Source organism: Podarcis filfolensis, assembly GCF_964270895.1.
Source record: "Podarcis filfolensis genome assembly, chromosome: 14".
Taxonomy (NCBI): domain Eukaryota; kingdom Metazoa; phylum Chordata; class Lepidosauria; order Squamata; family Lacertidae; genus Podarcis; species Podarcis filfolensis.
In genome coordinates this window covers 36,476,086-36,502,338 of record NC_139616.1, presented here as the reverse complement: position 1 = coordinate 36,502,338, position 26,253 = coordinate 36,476,086, and the positions used below count along the sequence as shown (strand labels likewise).

The 26,253-nt window shown below is 45.0% G+C and overlaps 1 protein-coding gene across 2 annotated transcripts; it reads right to left on the bottom strand.

Annotated features, from left to right (window-relative positions):
• Positions 1–143: 143 nt before the first annotated feature.
• On the bottom strand, positions 144–25,454 carry LOC310749083 (uncharacterized protein). Of its 2 annotated transcripts, none has more exons than XM_083585492.1 (14): positions 24,847–25,188; positions 20,623–21,655; positions 20,030–20,249; positions 19,032–19,189; positions 17,006–17,107; positions 15,342–15,539; positions 13,859–14,409; positions 12,242–12,545; positions 10,490–10,691; positions 9,022–9,152; positions 8,133–8,243; positions 6,595–6,792; positions 5,888–5,981; positions 144–2,599 (listed from the first exon to the last, which is right to left on the bottom strand). In XM_083585492.1, the coding sequence occupies exons 2-14, from the start codon at positions 21,497–21,499 to the stop codon at positions 2,536–2,538; spliced, it is 3,210 nt and encodes a 1,069-aa protein (XP_083441618.1). In that variant the 5' UTR covers positions 21,500–21,655; positions 24,847–25,188; the 3' UTR covers positions 144–2,535. The 2 variants fall into 2 exon arrangements, with proteins under 2 accessions (XP_083441618.1, XP_083441617.1); XM_083585491.1 differs by having other exon boundaries at positions 207–2,599; positions 15,333–15,539; positions 24,847–25,454.
• Positions 25,455–26,253: the final 799 nt, after the last annotated feature.

Below are 26,253 nucleotides of genomic sequence, written 5' to 3'. Positions count from 1 at the left end.
AAATTACTATTTTTAAATATAAACTTCACATCGCAATAAATTAAATAAATCAAAAAGTGAAATCAGATTACAATGAGTATTTTCCCATGTTGGTTTTTTTTTAAAAAAATTACCATTGCAGAAAATACATGAGGATTTGGCTGCAAGTTGTAGAACAGTGTTTATAAGTTTGGATCAAAACATACATAAAAGGATAATGTTCATAATTGTTATACAGAGAGGTTTAATTTTTGCACAGTTCAGAAATGTAAATACACCTGTTTTGGTTTCATTGCACCTCCAGCAATGTGTGTTTGGATTGTCTTCACATTTCTGACTTCTGTTTTTAACCAGATTTTTCTTGGGAAGCCGTTCTGTACTTACCTGCGTTCTTGGAAACACAACAGGAACCTCACTTTCCCTTCGCTCTTGTCAATATAACTTACTGTGCCCTTCAGCAAAAAGGCACATGTTTTTGTCTAAGGCTTCTTCACCTTAATAAAACAGCACAAAGAAACTTAAGACAGGTTTTTACTGCCCAAAGCCAAATACCACTGCATCGTAGGGGTGTAGTAAAATGCCACAAAGCAAATCCACATGTGTCAAAAGGGCATGTAAAGCTGCAGTCTTATACACAATTAACCTGAGCACAATATCTATGGGGCACCACATAACACTATCTCTGCCCTAAATGGGAGCCCATGCAGTTGGGCTACCTCTGGTACCATGGTACTAATAACACTGGTACATTCTATTTGCCCCCCACCCCAAGCTTCTGTAGGGACAACACAAATAATAAAGAGCAGCGCTTGCTCTTTGCAATATGCATGATGCCCAAGCATGTGGAACAGGGTGCCACTGGGACCCTGGCCCCCCAACAATCCCCTCCCCTGCCAAAATTATAATGGGAAAAGTGTCCTTTTATAGCCCATAGACTGCTTGTGTAAGCTTGATTGTTGTGCTCACAACAATGGTTTTGTGGTTTGTAAATGCGCCCGTAGGTCCAAAAATGTGGCCATCGCAATACTGAAAGGCTTATCAGTGAAGTTAAAAGGTAAAGGTAAAGGGACCCCTGACCACTAGGTCCAGTCGTGGCCGACTCTGGGGTTGTGGCACTCATCTCGCTTTAGTGGCCCTGGGAGCTGGCATTTGTCCACAGACAACTTTCAGGTCATGTGGCCAGCATGACTAAGCCACTTCTGGCAAACCAGAGCAGCGCACGGAAACACCGTTTACCTTCCTGCCGGAGCAGTACCTATTTATCTACTTGCACTTTGACGTGCTTTCGAACTGCTAGGTTGGCAGGAGCTGGGACCGAGCAACGGGAGCTCACCCCGTCACGGGGATTCGAACTACCGACCTTCTGATTGGCAAGTCCTAGAGTTTGTGGTTTAACCCACAGCGCCACCCGCGTCCATCAGTGAAGTTAGTCGTTACTGAACCAGCAGAATGTTTCTGCAGCATAATAAACACCAGGTGCTGTAGTGGGGGGTGACCAGCAGAGGGCAGTAGCTGATCAAAACACAAGACCCTCACTCTCTCCAGTCCCATGGGCGAATGCAAGCACCATGTAAAATCTTGAAGATAGAAACAAACAAACAAACAAACAAACAAACAAACAAACAAACAGGAAAACACTGGTGCAAACTAGTGGCTCAAAAGGGGCCTATACAGAGCAGGGAATTATGGAGGTAAAGAAAAGGAAGGAGAGATACATTTGGTGCCAAGTGTCCCAACTCTTATTTGGTTTGCTTCTAGGGGAGAATGAAATGTTGCAACAGATAAACCCTTTCCTAAGGGTTTTTTGCCTCTGACTCAGCCATGGGAAGCTGCCTATCAAGACAGATCATTAGGCCATCTAGCTCACTACTGTCTACACTGGCAGGCAGTGACTCTCCAAGATTTCCGGCAGGGGTCTCGCCCAGCCCTAACTGGAGATGCCAGGGATTGAAACTGGGACGTTCTGCATGCTAAGATGTGCTCTGCCACTGACCCACAGCCCTTGCCATATACGAAATCAAACTCTCTGCCCATCTAGCCCAGTACTTTCTACTCTTGACTGGCAGCAGCCCTCCAGGTTCTTGGCAGATGCATTTCACAGCACCTGATCTTTGGTCCTTTTAAACGGAAGATGCCATTGGTTCTAGCGCCACCTACTGTTGGCCCTCCCTGCCTTCTGCCTTACCAGTCCCAATGGGGACCAGCCACTGCTGGAAGAGAATTATAACCCTGCATACACAAAACAAAGCAAAATCAAGGCTGTGCACTGTGAAAATCTGCAAAACACCACCCTTCACACCAGATACTCAAGAGCAGTGGGGAGACAAAGCAGAAAATGTCCTGGAAACACAAGTTTCATGCATCTCCCAGTAAGGATGGGAAGTAAACATACAACAACAATAAATAAACCCAGGGCTTTTCAAACATCCAATGTTACATTCTTGGTCCGTGTGTGCAATTGCTGGACAACCAGCACAACTGCTTTTCAGAGGTTTTTGCTGCTTCTCATCAGTTACAGAAATAGCCTTTTCCTGGTGAAGGCTGTTCCCAGGAGAGTCAGAAGTCTGCCATAAACTCACAGCGGTCGTTCAGCTCAATGGTGGTGTAATTCTGAGGCCGTCTGGGGAGGGGGGGAAACACACACAGACACCAGAGGAAATAAGTTAAAGGAAAGTGGCATGACTTTTATTTGTTTAATCGGACGGGGAAGCGACGCAAAGCAACCGTTAATTGCATTGCTTCACGTACAGTGCTTTCATTATTGCAAACCAGAACATTTTGTAACAAGGCTATGCATTTAGAAAAATACTTCCCTGGTTTTTGCTTACAGAGTCTGAACACACTCTGGATTCCAAACGGGTGGGGGTGTCAGTAGAGCATGGAATTTATTCTTAGAATCAGAAAACTGTAGAGTTAGAAGGGACTCAAAGAGTAATCTAATCCAACCCCCCTGCAACTCAGGGTCTTGTTCCTGAATTGTAGAACAGGACCAACTCCATGTATGAAGGGGGCCTACCTAATAAGCACCCCTATGTCTGCACAGATCCAAATATCAGCAGGCAGCCCTTTTCCCCTCCTGTTTATTTATGGCTGGAAGTGGGGGCAGATGGGCTGGCTTGCTGCTAAAGAAGGATGCCACTGATGTTAGATCAATGGCAGAGCCTCTGCCTTGCATGCAGAAGGTCCCAGGTTCAATCACTGGCATCTCCAGGTAAGACTAGGAGAGAGCACTGCTTGAAACCCTGGAGAGCTGCTGCCATCATTGCAGAGACATAGGGGTGCTTATTAGGCCCCCTTCATACTGAGTTAGATGGCGTCGATAGAAGGCAGCTTCCCATGTTTGTCTGATGAGCATCAGGCAGCCACCTATATGTTGTGGGACCACAACTCCCATCATCACCCCTGGCCTTTGGCCATGCCGGTTGGGGCTGATAGGAGCTGGAGTCCAGCTACATCTGGAGAACACCACATTGGCAACCTCTGCATTCCCCATTTGGGCACAAAAATCACGATGTCTGTTGCATGCACCAAAAGCAGCAGGGTGGGGGGATGTGTCAGGAGGGGCTGCTTTGCAGCTGCTTAAGGGTGGTGCCTGCTGATGCTGAACTTGAGGCAAGGACCAAGGCTGAGCAAGAGAATGAGAGCGTTGGGGTGGAGAATTGGGGAAGTCAGTTCGTTGCACAAGAGCATCAAATCCATTTTAATTGCACAACCTGCATTTGCTGGTATGTGATTTGAATCCACCCCAAAGCAGCAGCAATTTGGAAGCATCTCCAATGGGATGCCAATGGAAGGATTTTACTGTTGCTATTTGCCGTGCAGATGCATCTATTTTTCCCCACACTTGCATCCCCCCCCCCCGGTTGATAGCAGAGGAGGAAAGCGTTAAACCTTCCCTCCTGCTGCATTGTGGTCCCTATTTGGATCAACACAGAGAGTTGTACTCCATGTTAGTCCTACTCAGAGTAGACCCATTCAAAATGTTTATTTATTATTACACACACACCCCTTCATCCTAAGGTCCCAGGGTGGGTTACAACATTAAAATACAAGATTAAAAACAGTCTAAAACAAGTTCCAAACATAAAAAAGAAAGTGGCTTCTAAAACTATACACCTCAAGTGTCAAAAGCAGGGGGCAAAGAGATGCCTTGTCAGCATTCACCAGAAGCTGCACAATGAAGGTGCCAGACACACCTCTGTGGGGAGGGAGTTCCACAGCTTAGGGGCCACCACAGAGAAGGCCCCGCACTGCTGCCTCACCACCTGAGAGGGTCTGTAGGGAAGGAGGTGGTCCTTCAGATATTTGGGGCCTGAGTCATTTAGTCATTAAGACATAGTCCACTTATTATCATTAATTTCAATGGGCCGACTCTGAGGAGGACTTAGTTGGATACACCCCAGAGCTTCAATTTCTTTGAAGACAAACGAACACCTGATATCGCTTCAAACATTGGATTTAAAGTAATGTAGAGTTAGTCCCTTATACCCAGAAAGCTTTAAAGCATTTCATTTCCTGAAACAGGCTGAGTAGAAGGAGAGTCTGAAAAACCCTGCTGTAGACAGACAAAATAAAGCAACACAGCAAAAACAGACACACAAAGGGGTGGAGGAAACAGGAACTTGAGTTCTGGGGAAGCTTGTTGAAAAGCCCCTTTGGGTTTTTTAGTTTAGTTAAAATGTTTTAAGCAGCTACTGCAACATGCTTGAATTTCCAAGTGAGGGAGCGGAAAGTTGCATGAAGCAAAATGGGGTGGGGGGAGCACCATTAGGACGGATTCTGCATAATGCACACAAACTTCCCTTGTAAATTTACATAAAGAGAACCCTACCATAAAGGAGTGTGACATTATAACTAACTGAGGCTAACACGTTTGTTAGGGGAACTGTAAAACAAACACACTCTGTACTCCTGAGGAATTAGTTTGTAACAGAGTACATGGAGAACACAGAGTGCTTTGTTTCATGTTTTTAAGCAAAACATGTTAGGCTTAATAAATTACAATTTATTGCACTGAAGATCTGAGGAACTCTTCTTGTTCCTTCTTAGCTGATTCTTCTTTTTGTCCCTCCTTTTCTTCCACAAACAGCTAGATAGTGGCTGTCTCTGGATGGTCATATCTCAGCTTAATAAAGCAAGACAGGAATGAGCTTTGTGCCCTTGCATTCAAGAGACCTCCTGTTTTCTCCGAACCAAGAAACTATGGTTACTACCTTCAGAACAAGCCAGGATCTTAGATCAACTTCTAACCATGGTTTAAACTCCTGGCTTGCTCTGAAGCTAGGAACCATTGTTTCCTGAAGAATCAGGAAACAATGGCCAGTTGGAGACTTCTGCATTGTGTTCAGATGTGCCACAAAGGAAGGAGAGAAAAGGCTACATTCCAGGGGCACACGGCTTATGCAGATCATTAGACATTAACATAGTGGGTCTAATGTAAATTTATCTTTGCTATTATTATTTTACTGCTTTTATACAGCAACTCCACTTTCTGGATGGCTCACTAAGCAAAAAATGAAAATGAAAATTGTAATGCAATATTAAAATATAGTATAAAATGGTAAGAACTAAAACATATGGGAAAGCAATTTTAAATTAATTTTTTTAACTGAGCCTGCCTCAATTTCATGGCTTTCCAGTGCCAGGAAGAATGAGTGCAAATTACCCACTTTTACAGTCCATAATTCGCCCTTCTAGGTGGTCTCCAGTTGGGTGACAGATTAAGAACTGTGCCTTTGACACACATCTCCCAAGCACTAGGAGAGCAGATGAGTGGGGGGGCTGTGTATGGCAGAGTAAGAACTGCAGTGGAGTTTCAATCTGGTTTGTTAGACCCTCCAAAATATGCAGGGGGCTCAGGCAAAGGCTGGCACACAAACCAGAAAGCAGAACTGCCATTGCTCCTTACCTTTTGATGCAATAGAAAGCTGTACCAGCTAACAGCAGTACAAGAAAGATGGACCCCACAACAATGAGAGCAATCTCCCAGGCTTGAAATGAAGCTAAGGGGGAAAAAAGAAAAGGAGGGGGAATAATTATTATCAGTCTGTCTTGGTGATCTCCCTACAGCTTTGGAGAAAGCTTTCTAGAGACATGTTCAATTTCAGGCATCTCATTAGAGCACCGCTGCCAAAAACAGTGCAGACACTACTGCCTCCGCTAAAAAATGTATTTATTAATGGTTTTTAAACAATAAAGCAATTCAAACCCAACATAATCTTTACCTTTACATACATAAAGGTAAAGTACATATAAATTTATATATTTAATATATTTTCCTGCTACACCACAATGATCACTAAGCAACACGACCTACAGGTGACTTTACATCCTCATTGTCATTTGGTGCATGCAGGTAGGAGGGAATCTACGCAGAATAGATGTTATTCTTTCCAAAGTATGCAATGAGGATAAACTGTTCATCTATGTATCTTCCCACCCACCCATCTCCGCCTCCCAGGATGATATTTGGAATGTTTTGATTCTTTTGTATTAGTTAGCTTGTTTTAATGTTCTGTTAGTATTATTGAATTTTAAAGTCAAACAAAATAATTTGGGCGCCTCTCGTGTCGCCACTTCCTCGCAGCCATTTGGGCCATTTCCCCATCCGCTCACCCTCAGACCTCTGCGCTGTTTTCCCCAGAGATGCACATGCAGCATTCGCTTTGAGGGGCTTTCCGTCCACAGCAAAGGGGTGGGGACTTGAGGAAAAGTGAGAATGCCACTGAACGAGGCGCTGACGCTGCTCAGGTGACCTGGCCCACACCTGGCCAGAGACTTTCAGGGTGGAATTAAGGCAGGTGAATGCAACCCCTATATGGAAAGACAAAAAAGAGGAGTGGGGGTCTGGTTCAGTTCAGAAGTACCAAAGAGAGAGTGGGAGTTATATAGCATCAAACCAAACCTAGGATAGGGCTATAACAGAAAGACAAGGTTGTGCGAAAGAGGAGTTTCTACAGATATACATAAATACATTGCCCCTGCTTCACTCCTGTTACCTTCACTCTTCAGATTTTTATTTTATTTATTTTTACACCTTTCTTCTAAGGAGTTCTATTTTTATCTTCACCATTTTTACCCTCACAACAACCCTGGGAGGTAGGTTAAACTGAGAGATGTTGGGTTGGCTCAAAATCACCCGGTGAGTGTCATGGCTGAGTGGGGATTCAAACCCTGGTCTCCCATGTCTAGTCAAGCATTACACCACACTAGCTCTCAATATTTCCTGTTCTAGTAAGTTGCACGCTTTATTAGATGTGAGTTGTTGTTGTTACATTTCTATCCCCCCGCAAGAGCTCAAGGTAGCATACACGGCACTCTCTTTCTCTCAATTTTATCTTCAAAACAACCCTATGAGGTAGGCTAGGCTGCGAGACAGTCGCTGACTGAAGGTAATTAAGCAAGCTTCATGGCTGAGGGGATTTGGACCCTGGTCTCCCAACACTCTAACCACTACTTTACACTGGCTCCAGGTGACTTGTATACCTGCCTCCATTGTAATTCCGATGGGCTGTCTGCTTTTTTTGGTCTGTTTAAAGCACCATTTGTACAACCGGAGCTGCATCTGCACTATACATTTAAAGCACTTGAACTGCTTCCCCCCCCCAAAGCATTCTGGGAATTGTAGTTTGCTAAGGGTGCAAAGCATTGTTAGGCGACCCTAAAATACCGAAGCTGAAAAGTGCATCATAAAACGCTTCAGGCCAGCAAACCAAGCCACAAAATCAAATGTATCACAATTCTGTTAAATGAATGAATGAATGAATGAATAAAAACCAATTTAAAGTAATAGCATCAATTTAAAATCCATCCGACTTTCTTTACCCAAAGGTAGATTTAAATACAAAGGTCTATTAAGCCTCCTCTAAAAGAAAGAAGGGAGGAAAACAAAAACACCTCTCAAAGGAGATATGTGAAAATTATTTATACAAGGGAAGGGGAACTGTTGGCCCTCCAGAGGTTGCTGAACTATAACTCCCATAAGCCCCAGCAAGCAGGACCAGGGATGATGGGAGTTGAAGTTCATCTGGAGGGCTAAGGGTTCCCCACACCTGACTCATATAAACTTTGTGAGCTGCAGCAACAGCTGTCTGCACTAGGCAGCTAACAAATCTTAAGTTCCTATGAAAGTTTGATGACATTTTGACACAGACCGTGTAGATAGCATTGGCAGATGCCACAGAAGCAGCTCTCCTCCATGGATCTCACTAATGCTTGCTGGAGACTTGCCAACATCTGTGGGTTCTGAGGCCACATGGAACAATCTGCCAGGAGGAGGAGGAGGAGGAATTAAGAGATATTGAGCCAATCCCCTTTGCAACAACATGGTTCATGCAAAACACACAGCAGAGAGAGTCCGTGCTCTTTTCTTTACTTTTCTTTAAAAAAACAATTTTTAAAACCAATATTTCTTTATTAAACATTTCTAAGGTACAAATTTAAAATTAAACAAATGCAAAGGGTGTGTTATGAACATAACAGACATAGGACAGCAGTCTTAACATTTCCCTCCCCCTTTATGTTTTCTTTACAAAGTTTTTTATTCATCGTTGCAACCGCCCTGCGAGGTGGGTCAGTCTGAGAGGTAACAACTGGCCCAAGGTCACCCAGTAAGCTTCATGGTTGAGTGGGGATTTGAACCCTGGTCCGCCATGCCCTAGTGCAGGGGTCAGCAACCTTTTTCAGCAGGGGGCCGGTCCACTGTCCCTCAGACCTTGTGGGGGACCGGACTATATTTTTTTGGGGGGGGGGAATGAACAAATTCCTATGCTCCACAGATAACCCAGAGATGCATTTTAAATAAAAGGACACATTCTACTCATGTAAAAACAAGCTGATTCCCGGACCATCCGAGGGCCAGATTTAGAAGGCGATTGGGCCGGATCCGGCCCCCAGGCCTTAGTTTGCCTATCCATGCCCTAGTGTGACACTGTGGCCACATTAGCTTTCCAGAATACACTGCTTATTCTTTTGTTTGGAGGTCAGCAGCATCCTAAATCACCTTTCCACTCTCACAAGAAAAAGAAGATAAGCTTCTCTTACTGGGGGTCAGCAGGCAGATTTCAAGATTCAGGAAGAGAGATTCCTGTGGGCAGTGATTCTCTGAGGCAGGAGTGGGGTCAGAAACTGCATAGATTTTGTCACAGGAGGGACAGCGGCTCAAGGACAGCAGTCTGCAAAAGAAACAGAAAATCAACGAGAGTTCCCCATGGGATTTCAAAAACATATACATTTATTTCAACTTGGCATCAATTTATTGCATATGTTAAAGAAAAACAACACAATCAACAACCTTCCCCCTTCTACTTCATAAAATCATAGATCTGTAGATTTCGAAGGGACCTCGAGGGGCATCTAGTCCAACCCCCTGCAATGCAGGAATCAAAGTTAAATAATCCCTGACATATGGCCATACAACCTCTGCTTGTTATTTGAATGCTTTGGTTCGCACCCTACCTTCTGGAGCAGCAAGAAACAAGCTTGGCCCATCTCCTATGTGACAGCCCTTCCCATACTGAAGATGGCTACCATACCACCTCTCACTCTTCTCTTCTCCAGGCTAAGCATATCGAACTCCCTTGTTTTCCATACACTTTATCATCTTGGTTACCTTCCTCTGTACCCTTTGCCACTTGTCAATATCCTTCTTTAACTGCGGTGCCCAGAACTGGAGACATAAATAAGTCACCTGGAAGTGACCCTAGCTTCCTTTTCCATGAAAAGTGACTTCTTGTTACATGCCAGCCAGAGGCCAGGGGTTGGAACAAACATTCAGGAATTGTGGGAAAGGAAATTAACTCTGGCTGTGCAGGGGGAGGGTAGGACTGTCTGCAAGCCTGAGGATTTGTGTGGGATCCTTTCTGCTGCTACATGTAGTGGTAAACCATGGTTTAGCATTACATGTGTGAACACAGCCATACTCTCTCCTCTTGTCCTTCTTTAAGTCTGTCTCTCTCCAGGTCCATAATTCCTCTCTATGATCAGGACCTCCTTTTGGCTCTTTATTGTTAAGAGATAAAGCTAACTTCACATGCTAACCAATTGGAGGTCCCATAGATAGCATGATGAAGTCACAACAGGATGCAGCCAATTACATTTTGATATACAGTGGTACTTCTGGTTACGTACTTAATTCATTCTGGAGGTCCATGCTTAACCTGAAACTGTTCTTAACCTGAGGTACCACTTTAGCTAATGGGGCCTCCTGCTGCCACCGCCATGCGATTTCTGTCCTCATCCTGAGGTAAAGTTCTTAACCCGAGGTACTACTTCCGGGTTAGTGGAGTCTGTAACCCGAAGTGTTTGTAACCCGAGGTGTTTGTAAACCGAGGTACCACTGTACAATAATGTCAGAAAGCAAGTTCTGAATAATGACTCGGTAGAGCCTTTTGCCCCTGTTCACAACCCTTCCCCATAGCCAAAAGGAAGAGAGGACACTTTTTAAAATGTTTTCTTGAAAGAGCACTCCCAATATTGGGATAGAAATGCAATAAACCAAGAGCTACCTCACCTGCCTCCTTCTCTAGATACAAAGTGGATCGGTTCAGAAAGATGAGGATGAGCTTGGCTTGCACCCGTCTCCCATGTATAAACTGCAACATCTTCGAGGTGCTCCTCCATAGTGCCATTAAGAACATGCCTGGAGAGCGCCACAGAATGGGTCACTTGTTGCAAGGAGGGATTGCTCCAAACAGAGGGCATCACACGTTGCTCTGGAAACACAGGTGGTATAAACACAGTCAAAACCAAGGCATGTGTGAGTCTTCTCCTTCCTGCTTCTTGACAACTGAAGAGTTAGGTGGAGAACCTGTGGCTCTCCAGATGTTCAAAATGGCCTCTACCCATTGGCCAACACGCATCTCTAGCTTGCAAAGTATGCCACCACATCCACACATGCATGAGAGATGAGAAAGGGCCATAGTGAAGTGTTCTATCCCTGGCATCTCCTGGTAGGACTCGGAAAAGACTCTTGTCCAAAACCCTGGAGAGCCGTTGCCCATTAGTGTTGACAATGCTGAGCTAGAGGGACCAACAATTTGACTCAATACAGTCAAATTTCAGTTCCCGAACGCTTCCAGTTTGGAACGTTTTAGCTCCTGAATGCTGAAAACCTGGAAATGTTCCAGTTTCCAAACGTTTTTTGGAAACCAAACATCCGACGCAGCTTCCACTTGAGTGCAGGAAGCTCCTGCAACCAATCGGAAGCCACGCCTCAGTTGTCAAACATTTTGGAAGCCGAACGGGCTTCCGGAACGGAACACGTTCGACAACCGAGGTTTGACTGTATAAGGCAGATTCCTAAGTGTGAGGAAGGCCTCATCTGCCCTCTACATTTAAAGCACCATCGTAGCACTTTACACAGCCACAACTTCCTCCAAAGAATCTTGGGAACTGTAGTTTGTTAAGGGTACTGAGAAAGGGTAGGAGACCCCTATTCCCCTCACACAGAGCTGCAACTCCCAGAGTGGCTTAACAATAAATTACCCCTCTTAAGGAACTCTGTGAGGGAAATAGGGGTCTCCTAACAGCACTCTTTACAAACTACAGTTCCCAGGATTCTCTGGAAGGAAGCCATGGCTGCTAAAGTGGTACAATGCTGCCTTAAATATATAGCGCAGATGAGCCCAATGTCTCTCACACAGCAGGGGAGTTCGTTAATAACATTTCCCAGCAGGATGAATGGTATGGATCTTTCTGTGCAATCCACACTTCCTGTGCAATTCACATGAACTCCTCTACAGCCCGAGATTGCAACCTGGTAAATCAGGTGCCAAGCTTTTGGGTTGCATGTGATAAAGGGGCCCATTAAGCTTTTCAATTTGTGGAAGCTGAGCAGAAAAAGGTTATCTGTGTGTCAACTATGGATAGGGTAGAAATTCAATTTTTGTTTGCATTTTATTGAGAAGCCATCTAATTTGCACTTCTCAAATCAATATGCAAACCAAAACACACCTGTCTTCTGAAACCCACACTTCCCCAATTTTTGCAATATACTCTTGTAGTATATAGTATAGTATAGACTATAGTAGTGAAAACATACAAAAATGAATTATGGGAAACTGATTAGGGGGGAAACGTATATTAGTTAAAATTGCATTAATAACGTGCTTATTAGGAGGTATCTTCAATAAAACGTGGCTGAATTAAAATTTGCAGATTGCTTCAGAAATGTGGAGAAATGAATTTAAGGTTGGGGGGAAAATGAGAAAGTGACAGAAGCTTGGAGTGACAAATTCATCCATCCCTAGGGTCAATGTCATACCGTGAGGCTTGATAGTCTTGGACTGTCCTTCTGGCAAGATGAGGAACAAACCATTGCTTCCAAATGTTCCCTGCAGATGAATAGTGCTGTATGGTATGGCATTGCGCCCGGAAAAGAACATCAAGGTGTATCCTTTCAAGCTGACACCAGGATTCCCTTTCAGCTCAATGAATCGGTACAGAATGGTGTGGTTGGCCATGCCCAGTTCATTGATTACGACTGAGTGGTTCTGGGGCGTTTCCTCTCTGGAATTTGAGCCAGGAGGTGGGCAAGCATTTTCCTGGGAAGGAGTCATTTCTGTCACCTGCAGGAGAAACCCACAAAGACTTGCTAGGCCTGAAATATTACATATTCTAATAACATTTCTAACCTCTGTGCATTTGGTTTTAAAACAGACTTGGGTTGTAAGTTGCTTTTGGAAAGGAAAAGCGACTGATACATTGCATAAATGATAATTAAAGAATAAGTCAAGGTGTAGAGCAGGGCTTCCCAATCTGTGGTCCGTGAGTGTCATTCATTCATAGAGAAAGGGGCTTATTGATCGCTATTAGCCACAGTGGGTCGTTAGAGGCAGCAATATTTCTGAATACCAGCTGCAGGAAACCAGAGGAGGGAAGAGTGTTATTGTGCTTGAATCTTGTTCGTTGGTGTCCCACAGGCATCTGGTTGGCCACTGTGAGGACAGGATGTCAGATTAGATGGGCCATTGGCCTGATCCAACATTCTTTTCTTGAGTTCTTATGCTAGGTGGCCAGTGGCATATCCGTATTAAACACTCATATTGGGGTTTTTTTAATTGCATTTTAATTGCTTCTTTTATTTCTTATATTGTATTACTCTCTGAATTGCAGGGAATTCAAACTGTCATACAATCAAATATAATATCAGAAAGAAAAGAAGCAATAAAAATACAATAAAAATCATGTTGGATCTAGAACAGCGTTTTACAATTACTGCAATGGGCAGAAAAATCATTAAGTGGTCTACCAAGATGATAATAAATTCTTAAGTGGTGTGTGGAGAAACCACACTGTAGGGATAAAGTATCTTGGAGGTCAGGAATGATGGGAGTTGCAGTCCAACAACATCTGGAGGGCAGTACATTGGCTACCCCTGGGTTTAGGGTGATGGGCTATGACCGGAGAAACCCAGGTTCAAATCCCCACTCAACAATGAAGCTCACTGGACAACTTTGGCTTGCAGGGAGGATAAAAAGGGGGGGGCGCTTAAGGCATATTTGCTGTCTTAAGCTTGCTGGAGGAAAGAAGGGAGTCTACAGCTAAGGTTTCTCATGTAAAAGATCCCAAAGTTTAACCCCCAACATTTCCAGATTGATCTGGAAAACATTCCTATCTGAAAGAGACAGCACTTGCCAGTCACTGCCAGCCAGTGAGGAGCAGCCTTTGACAACCTGGTGCCTTCCAGATGTTTGGGATTTGGCTTAGGCCGACAAGAACGGTAGCCCAAAACATCTGGAGGGCACCAGGTTGGCAAAGGCTGGTGCAGAGTCCACCCTGCTGCCAACAACACTGAACTAGAGAGAGCAATGGCAAATGTCAACTTCCAGCGTTACACCTGAGGGCTCCTTCTGGCCAAAGTTAGCATCCTGCCACTTACCTGGAAGCTGCTGTGGTCTCTCGGCCGCAGGCTGTAACATCGGCTGAGGGACTCGTCTTGGCTGCTGTGAGAATCATCTTCAAGCAAGACCCTCTGGCCTGGGGCAAGAACAGCAAGCAGCTTGTCGGCGTTGTCTGAGCCCCGGGCCTTGTAGACGAGGGCATCCACCAGCCCCACATTGGTTAGGGGCATGTTCATTTTGTAGGTGGCATTGGGATTGCTGCGGTAGAGAGCCACAGCGTCCAGTCCGTTCTGGATGGTATTGTCAGGCAGTACAATCTGGGGCTTGGGGGTCACCCCAGTGCTACCCACCAGGAAGTAGCCTCGCTCATCGGTCCTGTAGCCCGACAGGTTTATCACCTTGTAAGCCAAGTTGTTCTTCCCATTGTAAAGCACAAGCCAGTAGCCCTGGAGAGCAAATGGTGCTTCCCCAGGATAGAAGAGCTCAATGTATTCCGTGTCCTCTCGGCCTCCCGGGTTGTCTGAATTCACTTCGTTGATAAGCAGCTCAGTCAAGGGAGTCGCTTTGGTTGTCCTTTCCGGCACGACCACTTTAAAGAGCAAAGTTACATCACACTGAACATGTAGAGGTTTGGTTTTTTTAAGAGAAATAGCAGGATCATGCCAGCCCCATCCCCCTTTGCTAGTTTCTGGACCACAACAAATGCCCGGCGATTCCAGGTTTGGCCCTGTTTTTTTGAAGGGGACTCTGTTTTCATGATCAGAGGCCATTCTCCAAGTGCTTTCTCTGAGAAAGGTTAGGAGCATGGCAACACTAGAAATGGCCTCCTTGGTGGTGGCTCCTTATTTATAGAATGTTCCCCGCAGGAAAATATGCCTGGCACTATGATTGTCTGGTTTCAGACACCAGGCTGAATCATTTCTGTTGACCCAGGCCTTTGGTTATTAATTGGGAGCGTAGTGAGGTATGGGTTTTTGACCTGCTTTAGCGCTCATATTTTAGTGGGGTTTTTCCGTTTATACATTTGGTGGGGGGAGGTGAGCATGTTTAGATATTGTGTTTTATTGTTGTTTCCTACAGGGTTTAAATGATTTTTAATGCTGTTAGGTCACTCTGGGGCATTCCTCTCTGTGTGAAAAGCAACAAATAAATAAAATAAACAAGCATCCTTACAGCTGGCATTGCTCAGGAATTCTAAGAAACCAAAAACCAGTTATTAAAACCAGTGCAGTTTTGAAAGAGTCAGTCCGCCATCTTGATTCAAAATGGCGTCCAACTGCATCCAAACACAGACAAAAAGCTGCTCCTCAACCTCAGCAACCAGCATACCAAAATCCCAAAATATATAGTAGTAAATGCAGCTAAAATAAGGAGGGAAATACACTCTTCACGCGATTTAAAAAGATATTTTCCTTTGCCCCTTTCAAAGCTGAACCCTAGCAAAGCCTGGCTTTCCCTAATGCATCATTGCCCAGCTGTACAGCACCCATGTGCCTGGTGTTTCATCATTACCTGGAGTACCTGGAGGCCCGTCTGTCATGTTAGCATCTCTCAAGCAAGCCTTCACCGCCGTTCCATTCCATTTCCCAAAGTGCAGCACCTCCTTGCTCTCAATGAGAAGCGAGAAGGCCTTCAGCAGGCTGCTGAGTTGCTCTGTCGACCTGGCTGTCAGGAAAGCAGTGAAAACCAGTTGTGGGCCTTGACAGGCTACAGCAGGATCTGAGGAGAAAAGAAAACCAAAAATGGAAATAACCTTCAAGCTACAGCCCTGTATTTCCACAATGTCCTCGGAACTTTCTAAAACCGGTGTATCTTCATTCAGGACTTGCCTAATGAAACTGCATTCCACACTGGTGGAGCCACCACCAAAAGGGCTAGGCTAATATCAGAATGGGATCCAGAACTGTGGGGCCACCACCACAAATGCCATGTTCTGTGTGCTCAATAGCCTAAGTACTTTGGGAGGCTGGTGCCTCAAGAGGGCTTCAGAAGTAGATCTTAAGGTACAAGCAGGTATGAATGAGACAGCCCTTAACAACATAAGAAGGGCCTGCTGGTTCAGGCCAAGGGCCCATCAAGTCCAGCATCCTGTTCTCACAGTAGCCAACCAGATTCCTGTGGGAAACCAGCAAGCAGGATTCAAGCCCAAGATCACTCTCTCCTCCTGTGGTTTCCAGTAACAAACATTTAAAAGCATTGCTGCCTCCAACTGTGGAGGCAGAGCATAGCCATAATACAGTGGTACCTCAGGTTAAGTACTTAATTCGTTCCGGAGGTCCGTTCTTAACCTGAAGCACCACTTTAGCTAATGGGGCCTTCTGCTGCTGCCGCGCCACCGGAGCCCAATTTCTGTTCTTATCCTGAAGCAAAGTTCTTAACCTGAAGCACTATTTCTGGGTTAGCAGAGTGTGTAACCTGAAGCGTATGTAACCTGAAGCGTATGTAACCCGAGGTACCACTGTAGTGAGTAGCTATTGATAGCTTTTTCCATCATGAATTTGTCTCCTCATGTAGCCGGTCATTTTAAGATGGGTTCTGTATTCTTAATGTGAGCTGATGAACGTTTTTCACCCTTTTCTTTCTATTTCCTTCTCTTTTCTTTCTTTGTTAAATTTTATTTTTTTAAAAAATACACCCAAAATGTGTACATAGAACACACACGAAAATGCTGCTGAATTTCTGAAAGCACGTCTAAAAAATAAATAAATTGCAAAATGATGAGTAAATGTGGAGAGTGAACTTAAGATAGTTCCCTGTGAAGAGGGATTTCTTGTAAAACCACTCTGAATAGTGTATCTCTGAGGGGAAAGCGGTTCTCCTAGCAATTTTCAGCACCCTTAAGAAGCCACAGTTCCCACAATTCTTTCAGGGCAGCCACGACTCTTTTAAAGTGGTATCATAGTGCTCTAAATGAATGGTGTGAATGTGGCCCTAACTGAATATACTGCGAGAAGGGGAAATGGTAGCATTGTTAGAGGCCTCCTGGTTTGGGGGCCCTGACAGATGCTCAAACTGACCACCCCCTAAAGATGGCCCTGGTTTAACCCTTTGTCCTGCCACTCCTCTCCTCCACTGTTCCACCTTTAAAATGTTTTTTAATAATAATCATCATCATCATCATCATCATCATCATCATCATCATCATCATATAGCTGAAATAGGCTTATATATTACAATCACTTTACCTTTGAAATAAGCAGGAGATACTCCACAATTGCATCGTTTATCCAGGGCTTGGGACAAAAATATCTGTATCTTGCTTTTCTCCAGGGACTCTTCCTGACAATCTTAGGAAACACAAGACAACGTTGCAGCATGGGACAGATGCACATATGTATAAGATGCAGTGATAAAAACTGCTAGCACAGTTGCAAAGCTAAGCAGGGTCCAGTACTGTTTCAAACTGGATGGGAGACCACATGTTGAGATTCTGGCATTGCAGGGAGTTTGACTAGATGACCCTCGAGAGTCCCTTCCAACTCAACAATTCGATGACTCTATGATTAGCTTTTCCTTTTTCTACATATACAGTGGTACCTCAGGTTAAGTACTTAATTGGTTCTGGAGGTTCATTCTTAACCTGAAACTGTTCTTAACCTGAAGCACCACTTTAGCTAATGGGGCCTCCTGCTGCCGCCATGCTGCTGGAGCACGATTTCTGTTCTCATCCTGAAACAAAGTTCTTAGTCTGAGGTACTATTTCTGGGTTAGCGGAGTCTGTAACCTGAAGCGTATGTAACCCAAGGTACCACTGTACTGTATGTTTAAAGGGTTGTATCCAGTGGAGGCAAATGAGACACTGCCCTACCACCCACAGTCTGCCTCTCCCTGCCTGCCTTGTTCTTGCAACCTGCCTGTCAGCCTCCTGCTCCTTACTCTCCCTGTTGCCTCTTACAGAACTCAGCAGGAATAAAGATGGCTGCAGAACTAGCATTGGTTGGCTCTTTCATTGGCTCTGGCACCTGCCTCCTACTTTTGGGCTCCCCGACTTCCTATTGCAAATATCCAGACAACCAGCTTTATTCATTTCTTCTTGTGAACGTACCATCCCATGCCACCCTTGGTTTGGTTTAGTTTTCATGAGTTTGTCTCATGACGTTCTACTTGGTTATTTGGGTTATATGGATAAAATTCAATAAAAAATATCGGAGGGAGGGTGCGTGCCAGTTCCACAGATGGAAGCAGTTGAGATCAAAGCATACATAGCCCTTCTCCCCCGCGCCTTACAACCACCCATTTTACTTTACAACAACCCTGAAGAGAGGCCTTTTGTGTAGCTTAGGCTGAGATGGTGGCCAGCTCAAGGTTGATGAGGGAGTTCATCACCTGAGTGGGGATTTGAATGTGAATCTTCCTGGTCCATAGTCTGAAACTCTAGCCACTGCACCATTCTGCCTTTCTGGCACAGAAATATGGGTTCTTAAACCACAGAGCCTAGGGCTTGCTGATCAGAAGGTCGGCGGTTTGAATCCCCACGATGGGGTGAGCTCCCGTTGTTCGGTCCCTGCTCCTGCCAACCTAACAGTTTGAAAGCACATCAAAGTGCAAGTAGATAAATAGGGACCGCTTCGGCGGGAAGGTAAACGGTGTTTCCGTGCACTGCTCTGGTTCACCAGAAGCGGCTTAGTCATGCTGGCCACATGACCCGGAAGCTGTACGCTGGCTCCCTCGGCCAATAAAGCGAGATGAGTGCCGCACCCCAGAGTCGGCCATGACTGGACCTGATGGTCAGGGGTCCCTTTACCTTTTTCTTTTTAATCAATGCTAACATCTGCACCAAGATCCTTGCGGCTTTAAAACAACAACACCAACGCTGTCAACCTGTCTAACTTCTAGAGTTACTGAAGATTATGTTCAATTGATTGATGTTGTACATATATGTGTGCATGCTTATTAATGAAATACCTGTTCTAAATTACTACAATGAATTTGGGACTTCATACAGAAGACAACAAAAAAACTGATCAATGTATTGTACTTGCCTATTAATAAGATATCTGTTGGGAATTACTACATTGAATTTGGATTTTCAGATGGAAGACAACACAGTCAGGAGGGCATGGTTTGGGGGGGGGGAGTTTTGTGGGCCAAATAAGGACACCAACTGATTCAGGCTAGAAATTCCCAACCCCTACCATACAGCCATTACGCTAAGATCCCAAAGTGACTGACCCGCACTGCTTTGATTGATCTGGAGGCTGCAGCACCCACCTGCAACTTGAAGGCAGAAGGAAATGGTTTGTCCAAAGCGTCTCTTGGGACAGTCATTGAATTGCCCAGGCGTGGGCTTGCCGAGAGCATAAACGGAGGGATCCCGGGCGACGGAGCAACAGACACAGCGGTTCACAGATGTATCATTTTGCTGGGACCTGGTGGAGATTAACAGGGTGAGAAGCTGAGTGACTAATCTTACGCTATAGACTGGGGCCTAAATCATTTAATGCTTTAAACACTAGTGTGAGCACCTTAAATTGGGCCTGGAAAGAATTGGCAACCAATAGATAGTTGTCTCAAACTAAGCCCTATACAGTTAGTTCTACTGAATTTAAGCAGCTTAAGTTAGTTGCATCCACAGATTTCAATGGGTCTACTCTGAGGAGGTCAAGCATTAGATACAACCCAAAGTAAATAGATCACTTTATGCAATATGTCCCTCACTTGCATGTTTGTAGCTGGGCTGCCTTGCCACCCTTGGGCTCCTTTGGGACTGACTCCAACTACAAAAGCTGAGGTTGTTGAACAGATTCTTGGGCTGGAGTATTGTTCACGGGAGGTTGAGAGAGCTTGTTGCTGTTATTGATATTACTGTTGTATCTTTAGTTTTAGATCTTATGATTTACGTGGAAATTGTTTCCATTTGGTTATGTACTTTTTGATGCATTTTATTTATTGTTTATGACTTCTGTTATGTTTGTAATTATGTAAATCTTGTCATGTTGTAAGCTGCCTTGAGTATAGTTTCAGCTATGGAAAGGCGGCATACAAATAAAATAATGATAATGAGGATATATTTCTGAACTTTTCTTGATTTTATTGTTTTGTCTTTGAGGGGGTTTTCTTACAATCCAGTGGTGCATAAATTTATGAAATAAATAATATAAATTCAATAAATAAAATAGCTGCAGAACATGGAATCTGGCCCTGCGGTGTGGTGGGCTCCCTTATTGGAAAGGAAGGCCACAGAAATTCCCTGCCCTTCTTTTTCTCACCTCTCTCTTGCATGGAAGAGGGGCTTCCCGGGAGTCAAGACATCTTGCAGCTTCAAATCAGCACTTTCAGCTGTAGAGTACACCAAGGCATCCAGGAGGTCTGTTGCTGACACAGCAGCCCCCACAGCAAAGCTGGCAGGGGTCCCTCTGTACAGGGCAACAGCACTGGCACCTGCCCTGAGGAGGGGTCTTCTGGAGTTCTGGGGAAATGGCAGGTCAACTGGAGGTCAAAGCAAGAGAAGAAAAACGAGGGTTTATTCCTATTAAAACAACCTGTTAATCAGCCCAAGGACACATCCACATGGGCACACAAATGCCATATTGCTAGAGACGGTGCTCAGATTTATCTTGCATTCCATTTGCTTTCCAACGGACTACAACTCCCATCATCCCTAGCTAGCAAGACCAGTGGTCATGGGATGATGGGAATTGTAGTCCACAAACACCTGGAGACCCAAGCTTGGGAAACCCTGGTCTGGACAATACTAAACTAGATGGCCCAACAGCTTGACTTGGTATAAGACATCTTGCTACACATTCCACCCTTGGTATGTGAGAGGATGCCAACACCATGAGCAGCAGCCCAGCCCTACCTGAGGAGTTGAACTGGCCTGGGCCAAGGAGAAGCAGCCCATCAGGGGATGTCTTGCCATGCACCTCCATCACAAAGTAAATCTCTTGGGTGCTCCCTTCAATCAACACCAGCACCAAGCCATCTACTTGAGTTGAAGGACGGCCTTGTAGCTCGACAAACTCAAACTCTCCAGGGGACGACACGATGTTAACCTCGTTGATCAACACAGCTGATTCGTTCAGCTGAGAAAAAGGGATGCAGTGGTTATCCATGGCTGGAGTAGGTGCACCCGCTTGGAAGAACCAATGAGAATCTATCCCTCGGCATCTCTCCAGTGCCTCATCTGTGGTCCTGAAGAAAGGGTCCTCCAGGAAAGGCTCCACACCTGGGGTCAAAACACGGACCAGCTCATCCGCTCTGTCACTCATTTTAGACTTATGGACCAACGCATCCACCAGCCCTTCGTTGGTGACGGTCATTCCTTCATGCAGCTTCTTTGCCCCAAAATAGAGTGCAATAGCATCTGGCCCATTCTGGATTGTGTTGTTAGGCAGGATCACTGATGGCTTCGGAATGACCGTAGAGGACCCCAAGAGGAAGAAGCCTTCGTTATTGGTGGAAAAGCCCCCGAGATCCTGGACTTTGTAAGCCATATTGCCCTTGCCATTGTAAAAGACCAAGGAGTAGCCATCTAGAGGGGTCTGCTGGCCACTTGTGTGATACAACTCCACATACTCCAAGGTGTCGATCCCTGGGTTATCTGCATTGACCTCATTAATGCGGAGCATGTGCTCTGCCTTCTGTTTCTTAGGGTTCTCAGTGAGGCTCAGAGAACCCACCTCATGCACCAAGAAGCACACACAGAACAGAGATGCCAGTAATAGGCCAGGCCCCATGACTACAGAGGCTACCAGCTCTCCAGGGAGGAGAAGGGTGTGGTCCACTTTCCAAGAGAGCTGAGCAGGATGGAGGAGAAAATGGCAAGAAGTTTGACTCAGTTTGACAGCAGAGCCTCTCAGTCGTGACCAGCTGAAGGTGTCAACATGCTGAATCTAAAGGGGAGAGAAAGAGGGAAACACAAAGATGGTGGTGAGGAACACAATGCTTCCCTTTAGTTTTAAATTTTGCAAAAGAAAAAGGTTGTATGCCACTGCCAAGTTAGGCGTTACTTGTCAAGTAAGGTAAAGGTAAAGGGACCACTGACCATTAGGTCCAGTCGTGACCAACTCTGGGGTTGCGGCGCTCATCTCGCTTTATTGGCCGAGGGAGCCGGCATACAGCTTCCGGGTCACGTGGCCAGCATGACTAAGCCGCTTCTGGCGAACCAGAGCAGCGCACGGAAACACCGTTTACCTTCCCGCCAGAGCGGTACCTATTTATCTACTTGCACTTTGACGTGCTTTCAAACTGCTAGGTTGGCAGGAGCAGGGACCAAGCAACGGGAGCTCACCCCGTCGCGGGGATTCGAACCGCCGACCTTCAAGTCCTAGGCTCTGTGGTTTAACCCACAGCGCCACCCACGTCCTACTACTTGTCAAGTAGGCATGGAAAATTAAATCACTTTCTGTTTCTCTCACTTTTCTCATTTTCTCAGTCCCCAGATTTCCACATCAGTTGGTGCATCATTATTTTTCTAAAGGTTCTCATGAAAATTCATCATGATTTCAGTCATAGCTGTCAACATTTCCCTTTTTTTAAAGGGAAATTCCCTCATTCCGAATAGGATTCCTCACAAGAAAAGGGAAAAGTTGACAGCTATGGATTTCAGTACGGATTTCCTGTAATGTGCAGATTTTTGTGCCATTTTCTCTAACATCCACACTTCTGCAAATCAATTACCTCTAATAGAATATGTTTGACAACAACTGGAGACCCAGGGTTGGAGAACATTTCCCTAGTATGTGGAACTTTGTACATTACTTGTGGCTGGAGAACTGCATTATAAAATTTGGGAGAGCGCAAATTTTGAAGGATAGTTGTTTTTGCTTTGCCTATGTCAGAAAGTGCAAATATTGTAAGCTCGCTTTCAAATGCCTAACTGAACCGAATCCACACACACACCCCAACTACTGCTACTTCACATTAGGCATCATTGCCTAACACCACAAACAAAAATGATCTGATGCAGCAGTCATGAAAGGTGCTACGTTGGAAAATGCAATATATGTGGAAAATATCTCCACCAAATGGAACATAAAAAGAGAGTCCTGTAAAGGGAGCTTAGTGAAACCTTCAAGTCAAAGGTTCACTATGACAGTGTGTTTTACATTGAAAAGGGGTGTTCCATCAGCCACACTGAACCACAAACAACTGAAGAGGCATGACAGTTTGGCTCCAACAGCTGTTGACCTTTTTATTAAGAGCTGATCTTAATCTAATTAAGCCTTTTCTTTTAAGAGAGAGAGTGTTTGGGAAAGAAAGGAACATGTTTATGTGGTGTGCTTCAAATCACTCTTCTCACTTTGTCCATTGTGGGTAACACAACCCACTGAATATTTTGGAAAATTGTAATCACAAAGGGTACATATCCCCTAGCACCTATAAAACCAGAATTAAAAACACTTCAGATTTTCCTGCACGCCCAGGTTTTTGCACATGTAAGCCTAGAATTCTGTAATGTTATATAACAAGGCTAGAAAGCTGCCTTGCATGAGCTACTAATAAGGAAATAAACAAATTTGATTTTACTCCTGCCTTAGGCAAGCTCTTCTCTATCTCTCAGTCTACCGCTCCCTCCAAAATTAGGATACTGTAATTATATTGACCTACCTTACAAGGTTGTTGTAAGGGTTATAAAATCATATTCTTTATTTAAAAGCATTTACATACTACTTACTATTTTCAAAAACTCTAAGCAGTGTACAGTGCAAAAAATAAACAATATGTCATTAAAACAAAAGCAAAAAGAAAACCTAAAATCAGTATAACAGCATACTGTATAGGCAAAAAAAGGTAAAGGACCCCTGGATGGTTAAGTCCAGTCAAAGGCGACTATGGGGTGTGGTGCTCATCTCGCTTCAGGCCGAGCAAGTCAGCGATTGTCCAAAGACAGCTTTCCGGGTCATGTGGTCAGCATGAGTAAACCGCTTCTGGCACAACGGAAAACCTTGACAGAAACCAGAGCGCACGGAAACGCCATTTACCTTCCCGCCACAGGGGTACCTATTTATCTATTGCACTGGTGTGCTTTCAAACTGCTAGGTTGGCAGAAGTTGTGACAGGAGCTCACCCTGTCGCACAGATTTGAACCATTGACCTTCCGATCAGCAAGTCCAAGAGGCTCAGTGGTTTAGACCACAGTGCCACCCGCATCCCTTATAACAGCATATAGAACAAAAACAAAAAAAACCCCCAGAGAATTCAAATGCATAAAACACGGTCCAGTCTTGTGGGTTTGCGAAAGCCTGGGCAAAAAGATACATTTCCCAAAGACATCTGAAATAATTGATAGCTGCTGCTTCACATATGAGAGAGGGGAAGGCATTTGGGAGCGGGCAAGTAGAAATACCCTAGATAATCTAAGTTATTTATAAAATGCTGCCCGTGCTGAAAAGATGCTGTCTAGAGTATCAAAATGCAAAACTGTAACCAGTGAAGATATTCTTCTGCTTCTCTGACCGGCAGGGAAGAAAAATAGTAGAAAAATCATTGGCAGTGGGACAATTTCCGTTAGCACTAAGCCAGGATGGTTAAGCAGCTAAGAGTGTCAAACCAGGACTGGGAAGACGCAGGTTCCAATTCTCCCCCAGCCATGGAAATCGCTGGGTCAGCCTTGGGCCAGTCACATCTCTCAGCTAAGATGTGTCAAACAGAGTATGAATCTGCCCCAAATGAAGCCGTGCCGATGTGAGCAACTAGTGGAAGCTTGGGAGGTGGGAAAAAACCGGCAATGTAGGAAGGTGAGGAACAACTTCACTGAGCTCTAAGGCCCTAACGTGAGCACATACCCTGTTAATGCAGTTTTAAAACATTCAGTTAGCTGGACATAGTTCCCATTAAAATCAATGCCAAAAATGTCAGCTATCTACTTCAGGCAAGCCGCACGGATTTTCAGAAGCTCTGATCCGCTCCTCCGGTTTTTTTCCAGCAAAGAGAGGTTTTTACACATCCAAGTAAAGCGGTTTTTTTTTCACTCGGCCTGAGTTGAGAAACTGGGTTGTGTGGTTTTGCAACGCCAGGCAACCCACGAGAAGCTCCCCTCCCGAAATCTGGACAAATTTCACGACTCCCTCTGCTCACTTACCTCCTCGAGAAGGGGGACCCAATCCTCTCCGCAACCCGACCCGATTCATTCAAGGCTTGCAAAAGCGCAACCAGATTTCAAGCAACACTTTTTTCTTTCTTTCTTTTCAAAAATCGCATCTATCCCCCACCCTGCGCGCTTTGCAAGAGGAAACACGACGCTTGCAAAAAAAGCGTCTCTCTCTCTCTCTTTACGAAAAACGGGGCGAAACGAAAGAAGACTCTACTGTATATACTTTTTGGGGTGGGGAGGGGACGTGAACCAATACGTTGCGGTTCTCGCTGGGTCCTCCTCTGACTTTATAAACACGCGGTTCTCTTCTCGCGCTTACTCATTCGCCAGCCACTCAGCCCCAGCCTCCTCTCCCCTTGCAAAGAGGAAATTTCTCATCCAAATGAACTAAGAAAAGGGGACAGGATTGGGGAGGGGGTCGGGTGCCTAACAGTGGCTTCTCCAGTCTCCTCCCCTTTCCTTCTGTAAGTTGATCAGGGGGTCTAATTCACTCCGGGTGGAAAGGTTTGTGGATTTTAAGGGATAGTGATCCGTTTTGAGGACACGCAAAAATGGATTGATTTATACAGCAACGGACTAGAACTTGGAAGTTTTTGTCCCTAAAGCACATCCAACACACATGACATCCCCCCACAAAGAATCCTGGGAGCTGTAGTTTCCCCCCCTCACCGAGCTACAATTCTCAGCAACTTTAACAAACCACGGTTCCCAGATTTCTATGGGGAAGTCACGATGTACCTTAAATGCATAGTGTGTGTACACAGGCAAAAAACAAACACCGCCCCTCCCATCGCCAAGGCAACCCCTCCAGTCAAAGAAAAAGCCACAAAAAAGCTCGGCTTTTAAACTAAAAGTTTCAGAGAGGGAAGCAGGCAGAGGTATAAAACCTGATATTCAGAAACACAGCTGCCTCGACTGTGGAGACGGAGCGCAGCCATCATGGCAGGGAGCCAACTGACAATCTTATCCTCCAAGAATTTGTCCAAATTAGTGGCCACCACTGCCTCTTCTGGGAACGAGTGCCATAGTCTAACTATGAACTTATATGAAGAAGTACTTTTTGTCAGTGGCGTAGCGTGGGTTGTCAGAACCCGGGGCAAGGCAAGTAATTTGCACCCCTAACCCGTGGATTTGCGCCCCCTAACCCTAACCCCCAGATGTTGCGCCCGGTGCGGCCGGCCCCCCCTGCACCCCCCACGCTACGCCACTGCTTTTTGTCATTGCATATTGTAATTATGGATGTTTATAGTTTGTTCTATTGTTCAATTTATCCATCAGTATGAGGTCCCAAAATTTTGTCCATTGAATTTCATAAAGGTCGCTTTCTAGAGGCTGCAAATAGTTTGCAATGGTGAGTTGTGCCACCATCATGAGATGCAGTGGTGAGCTGTGGTA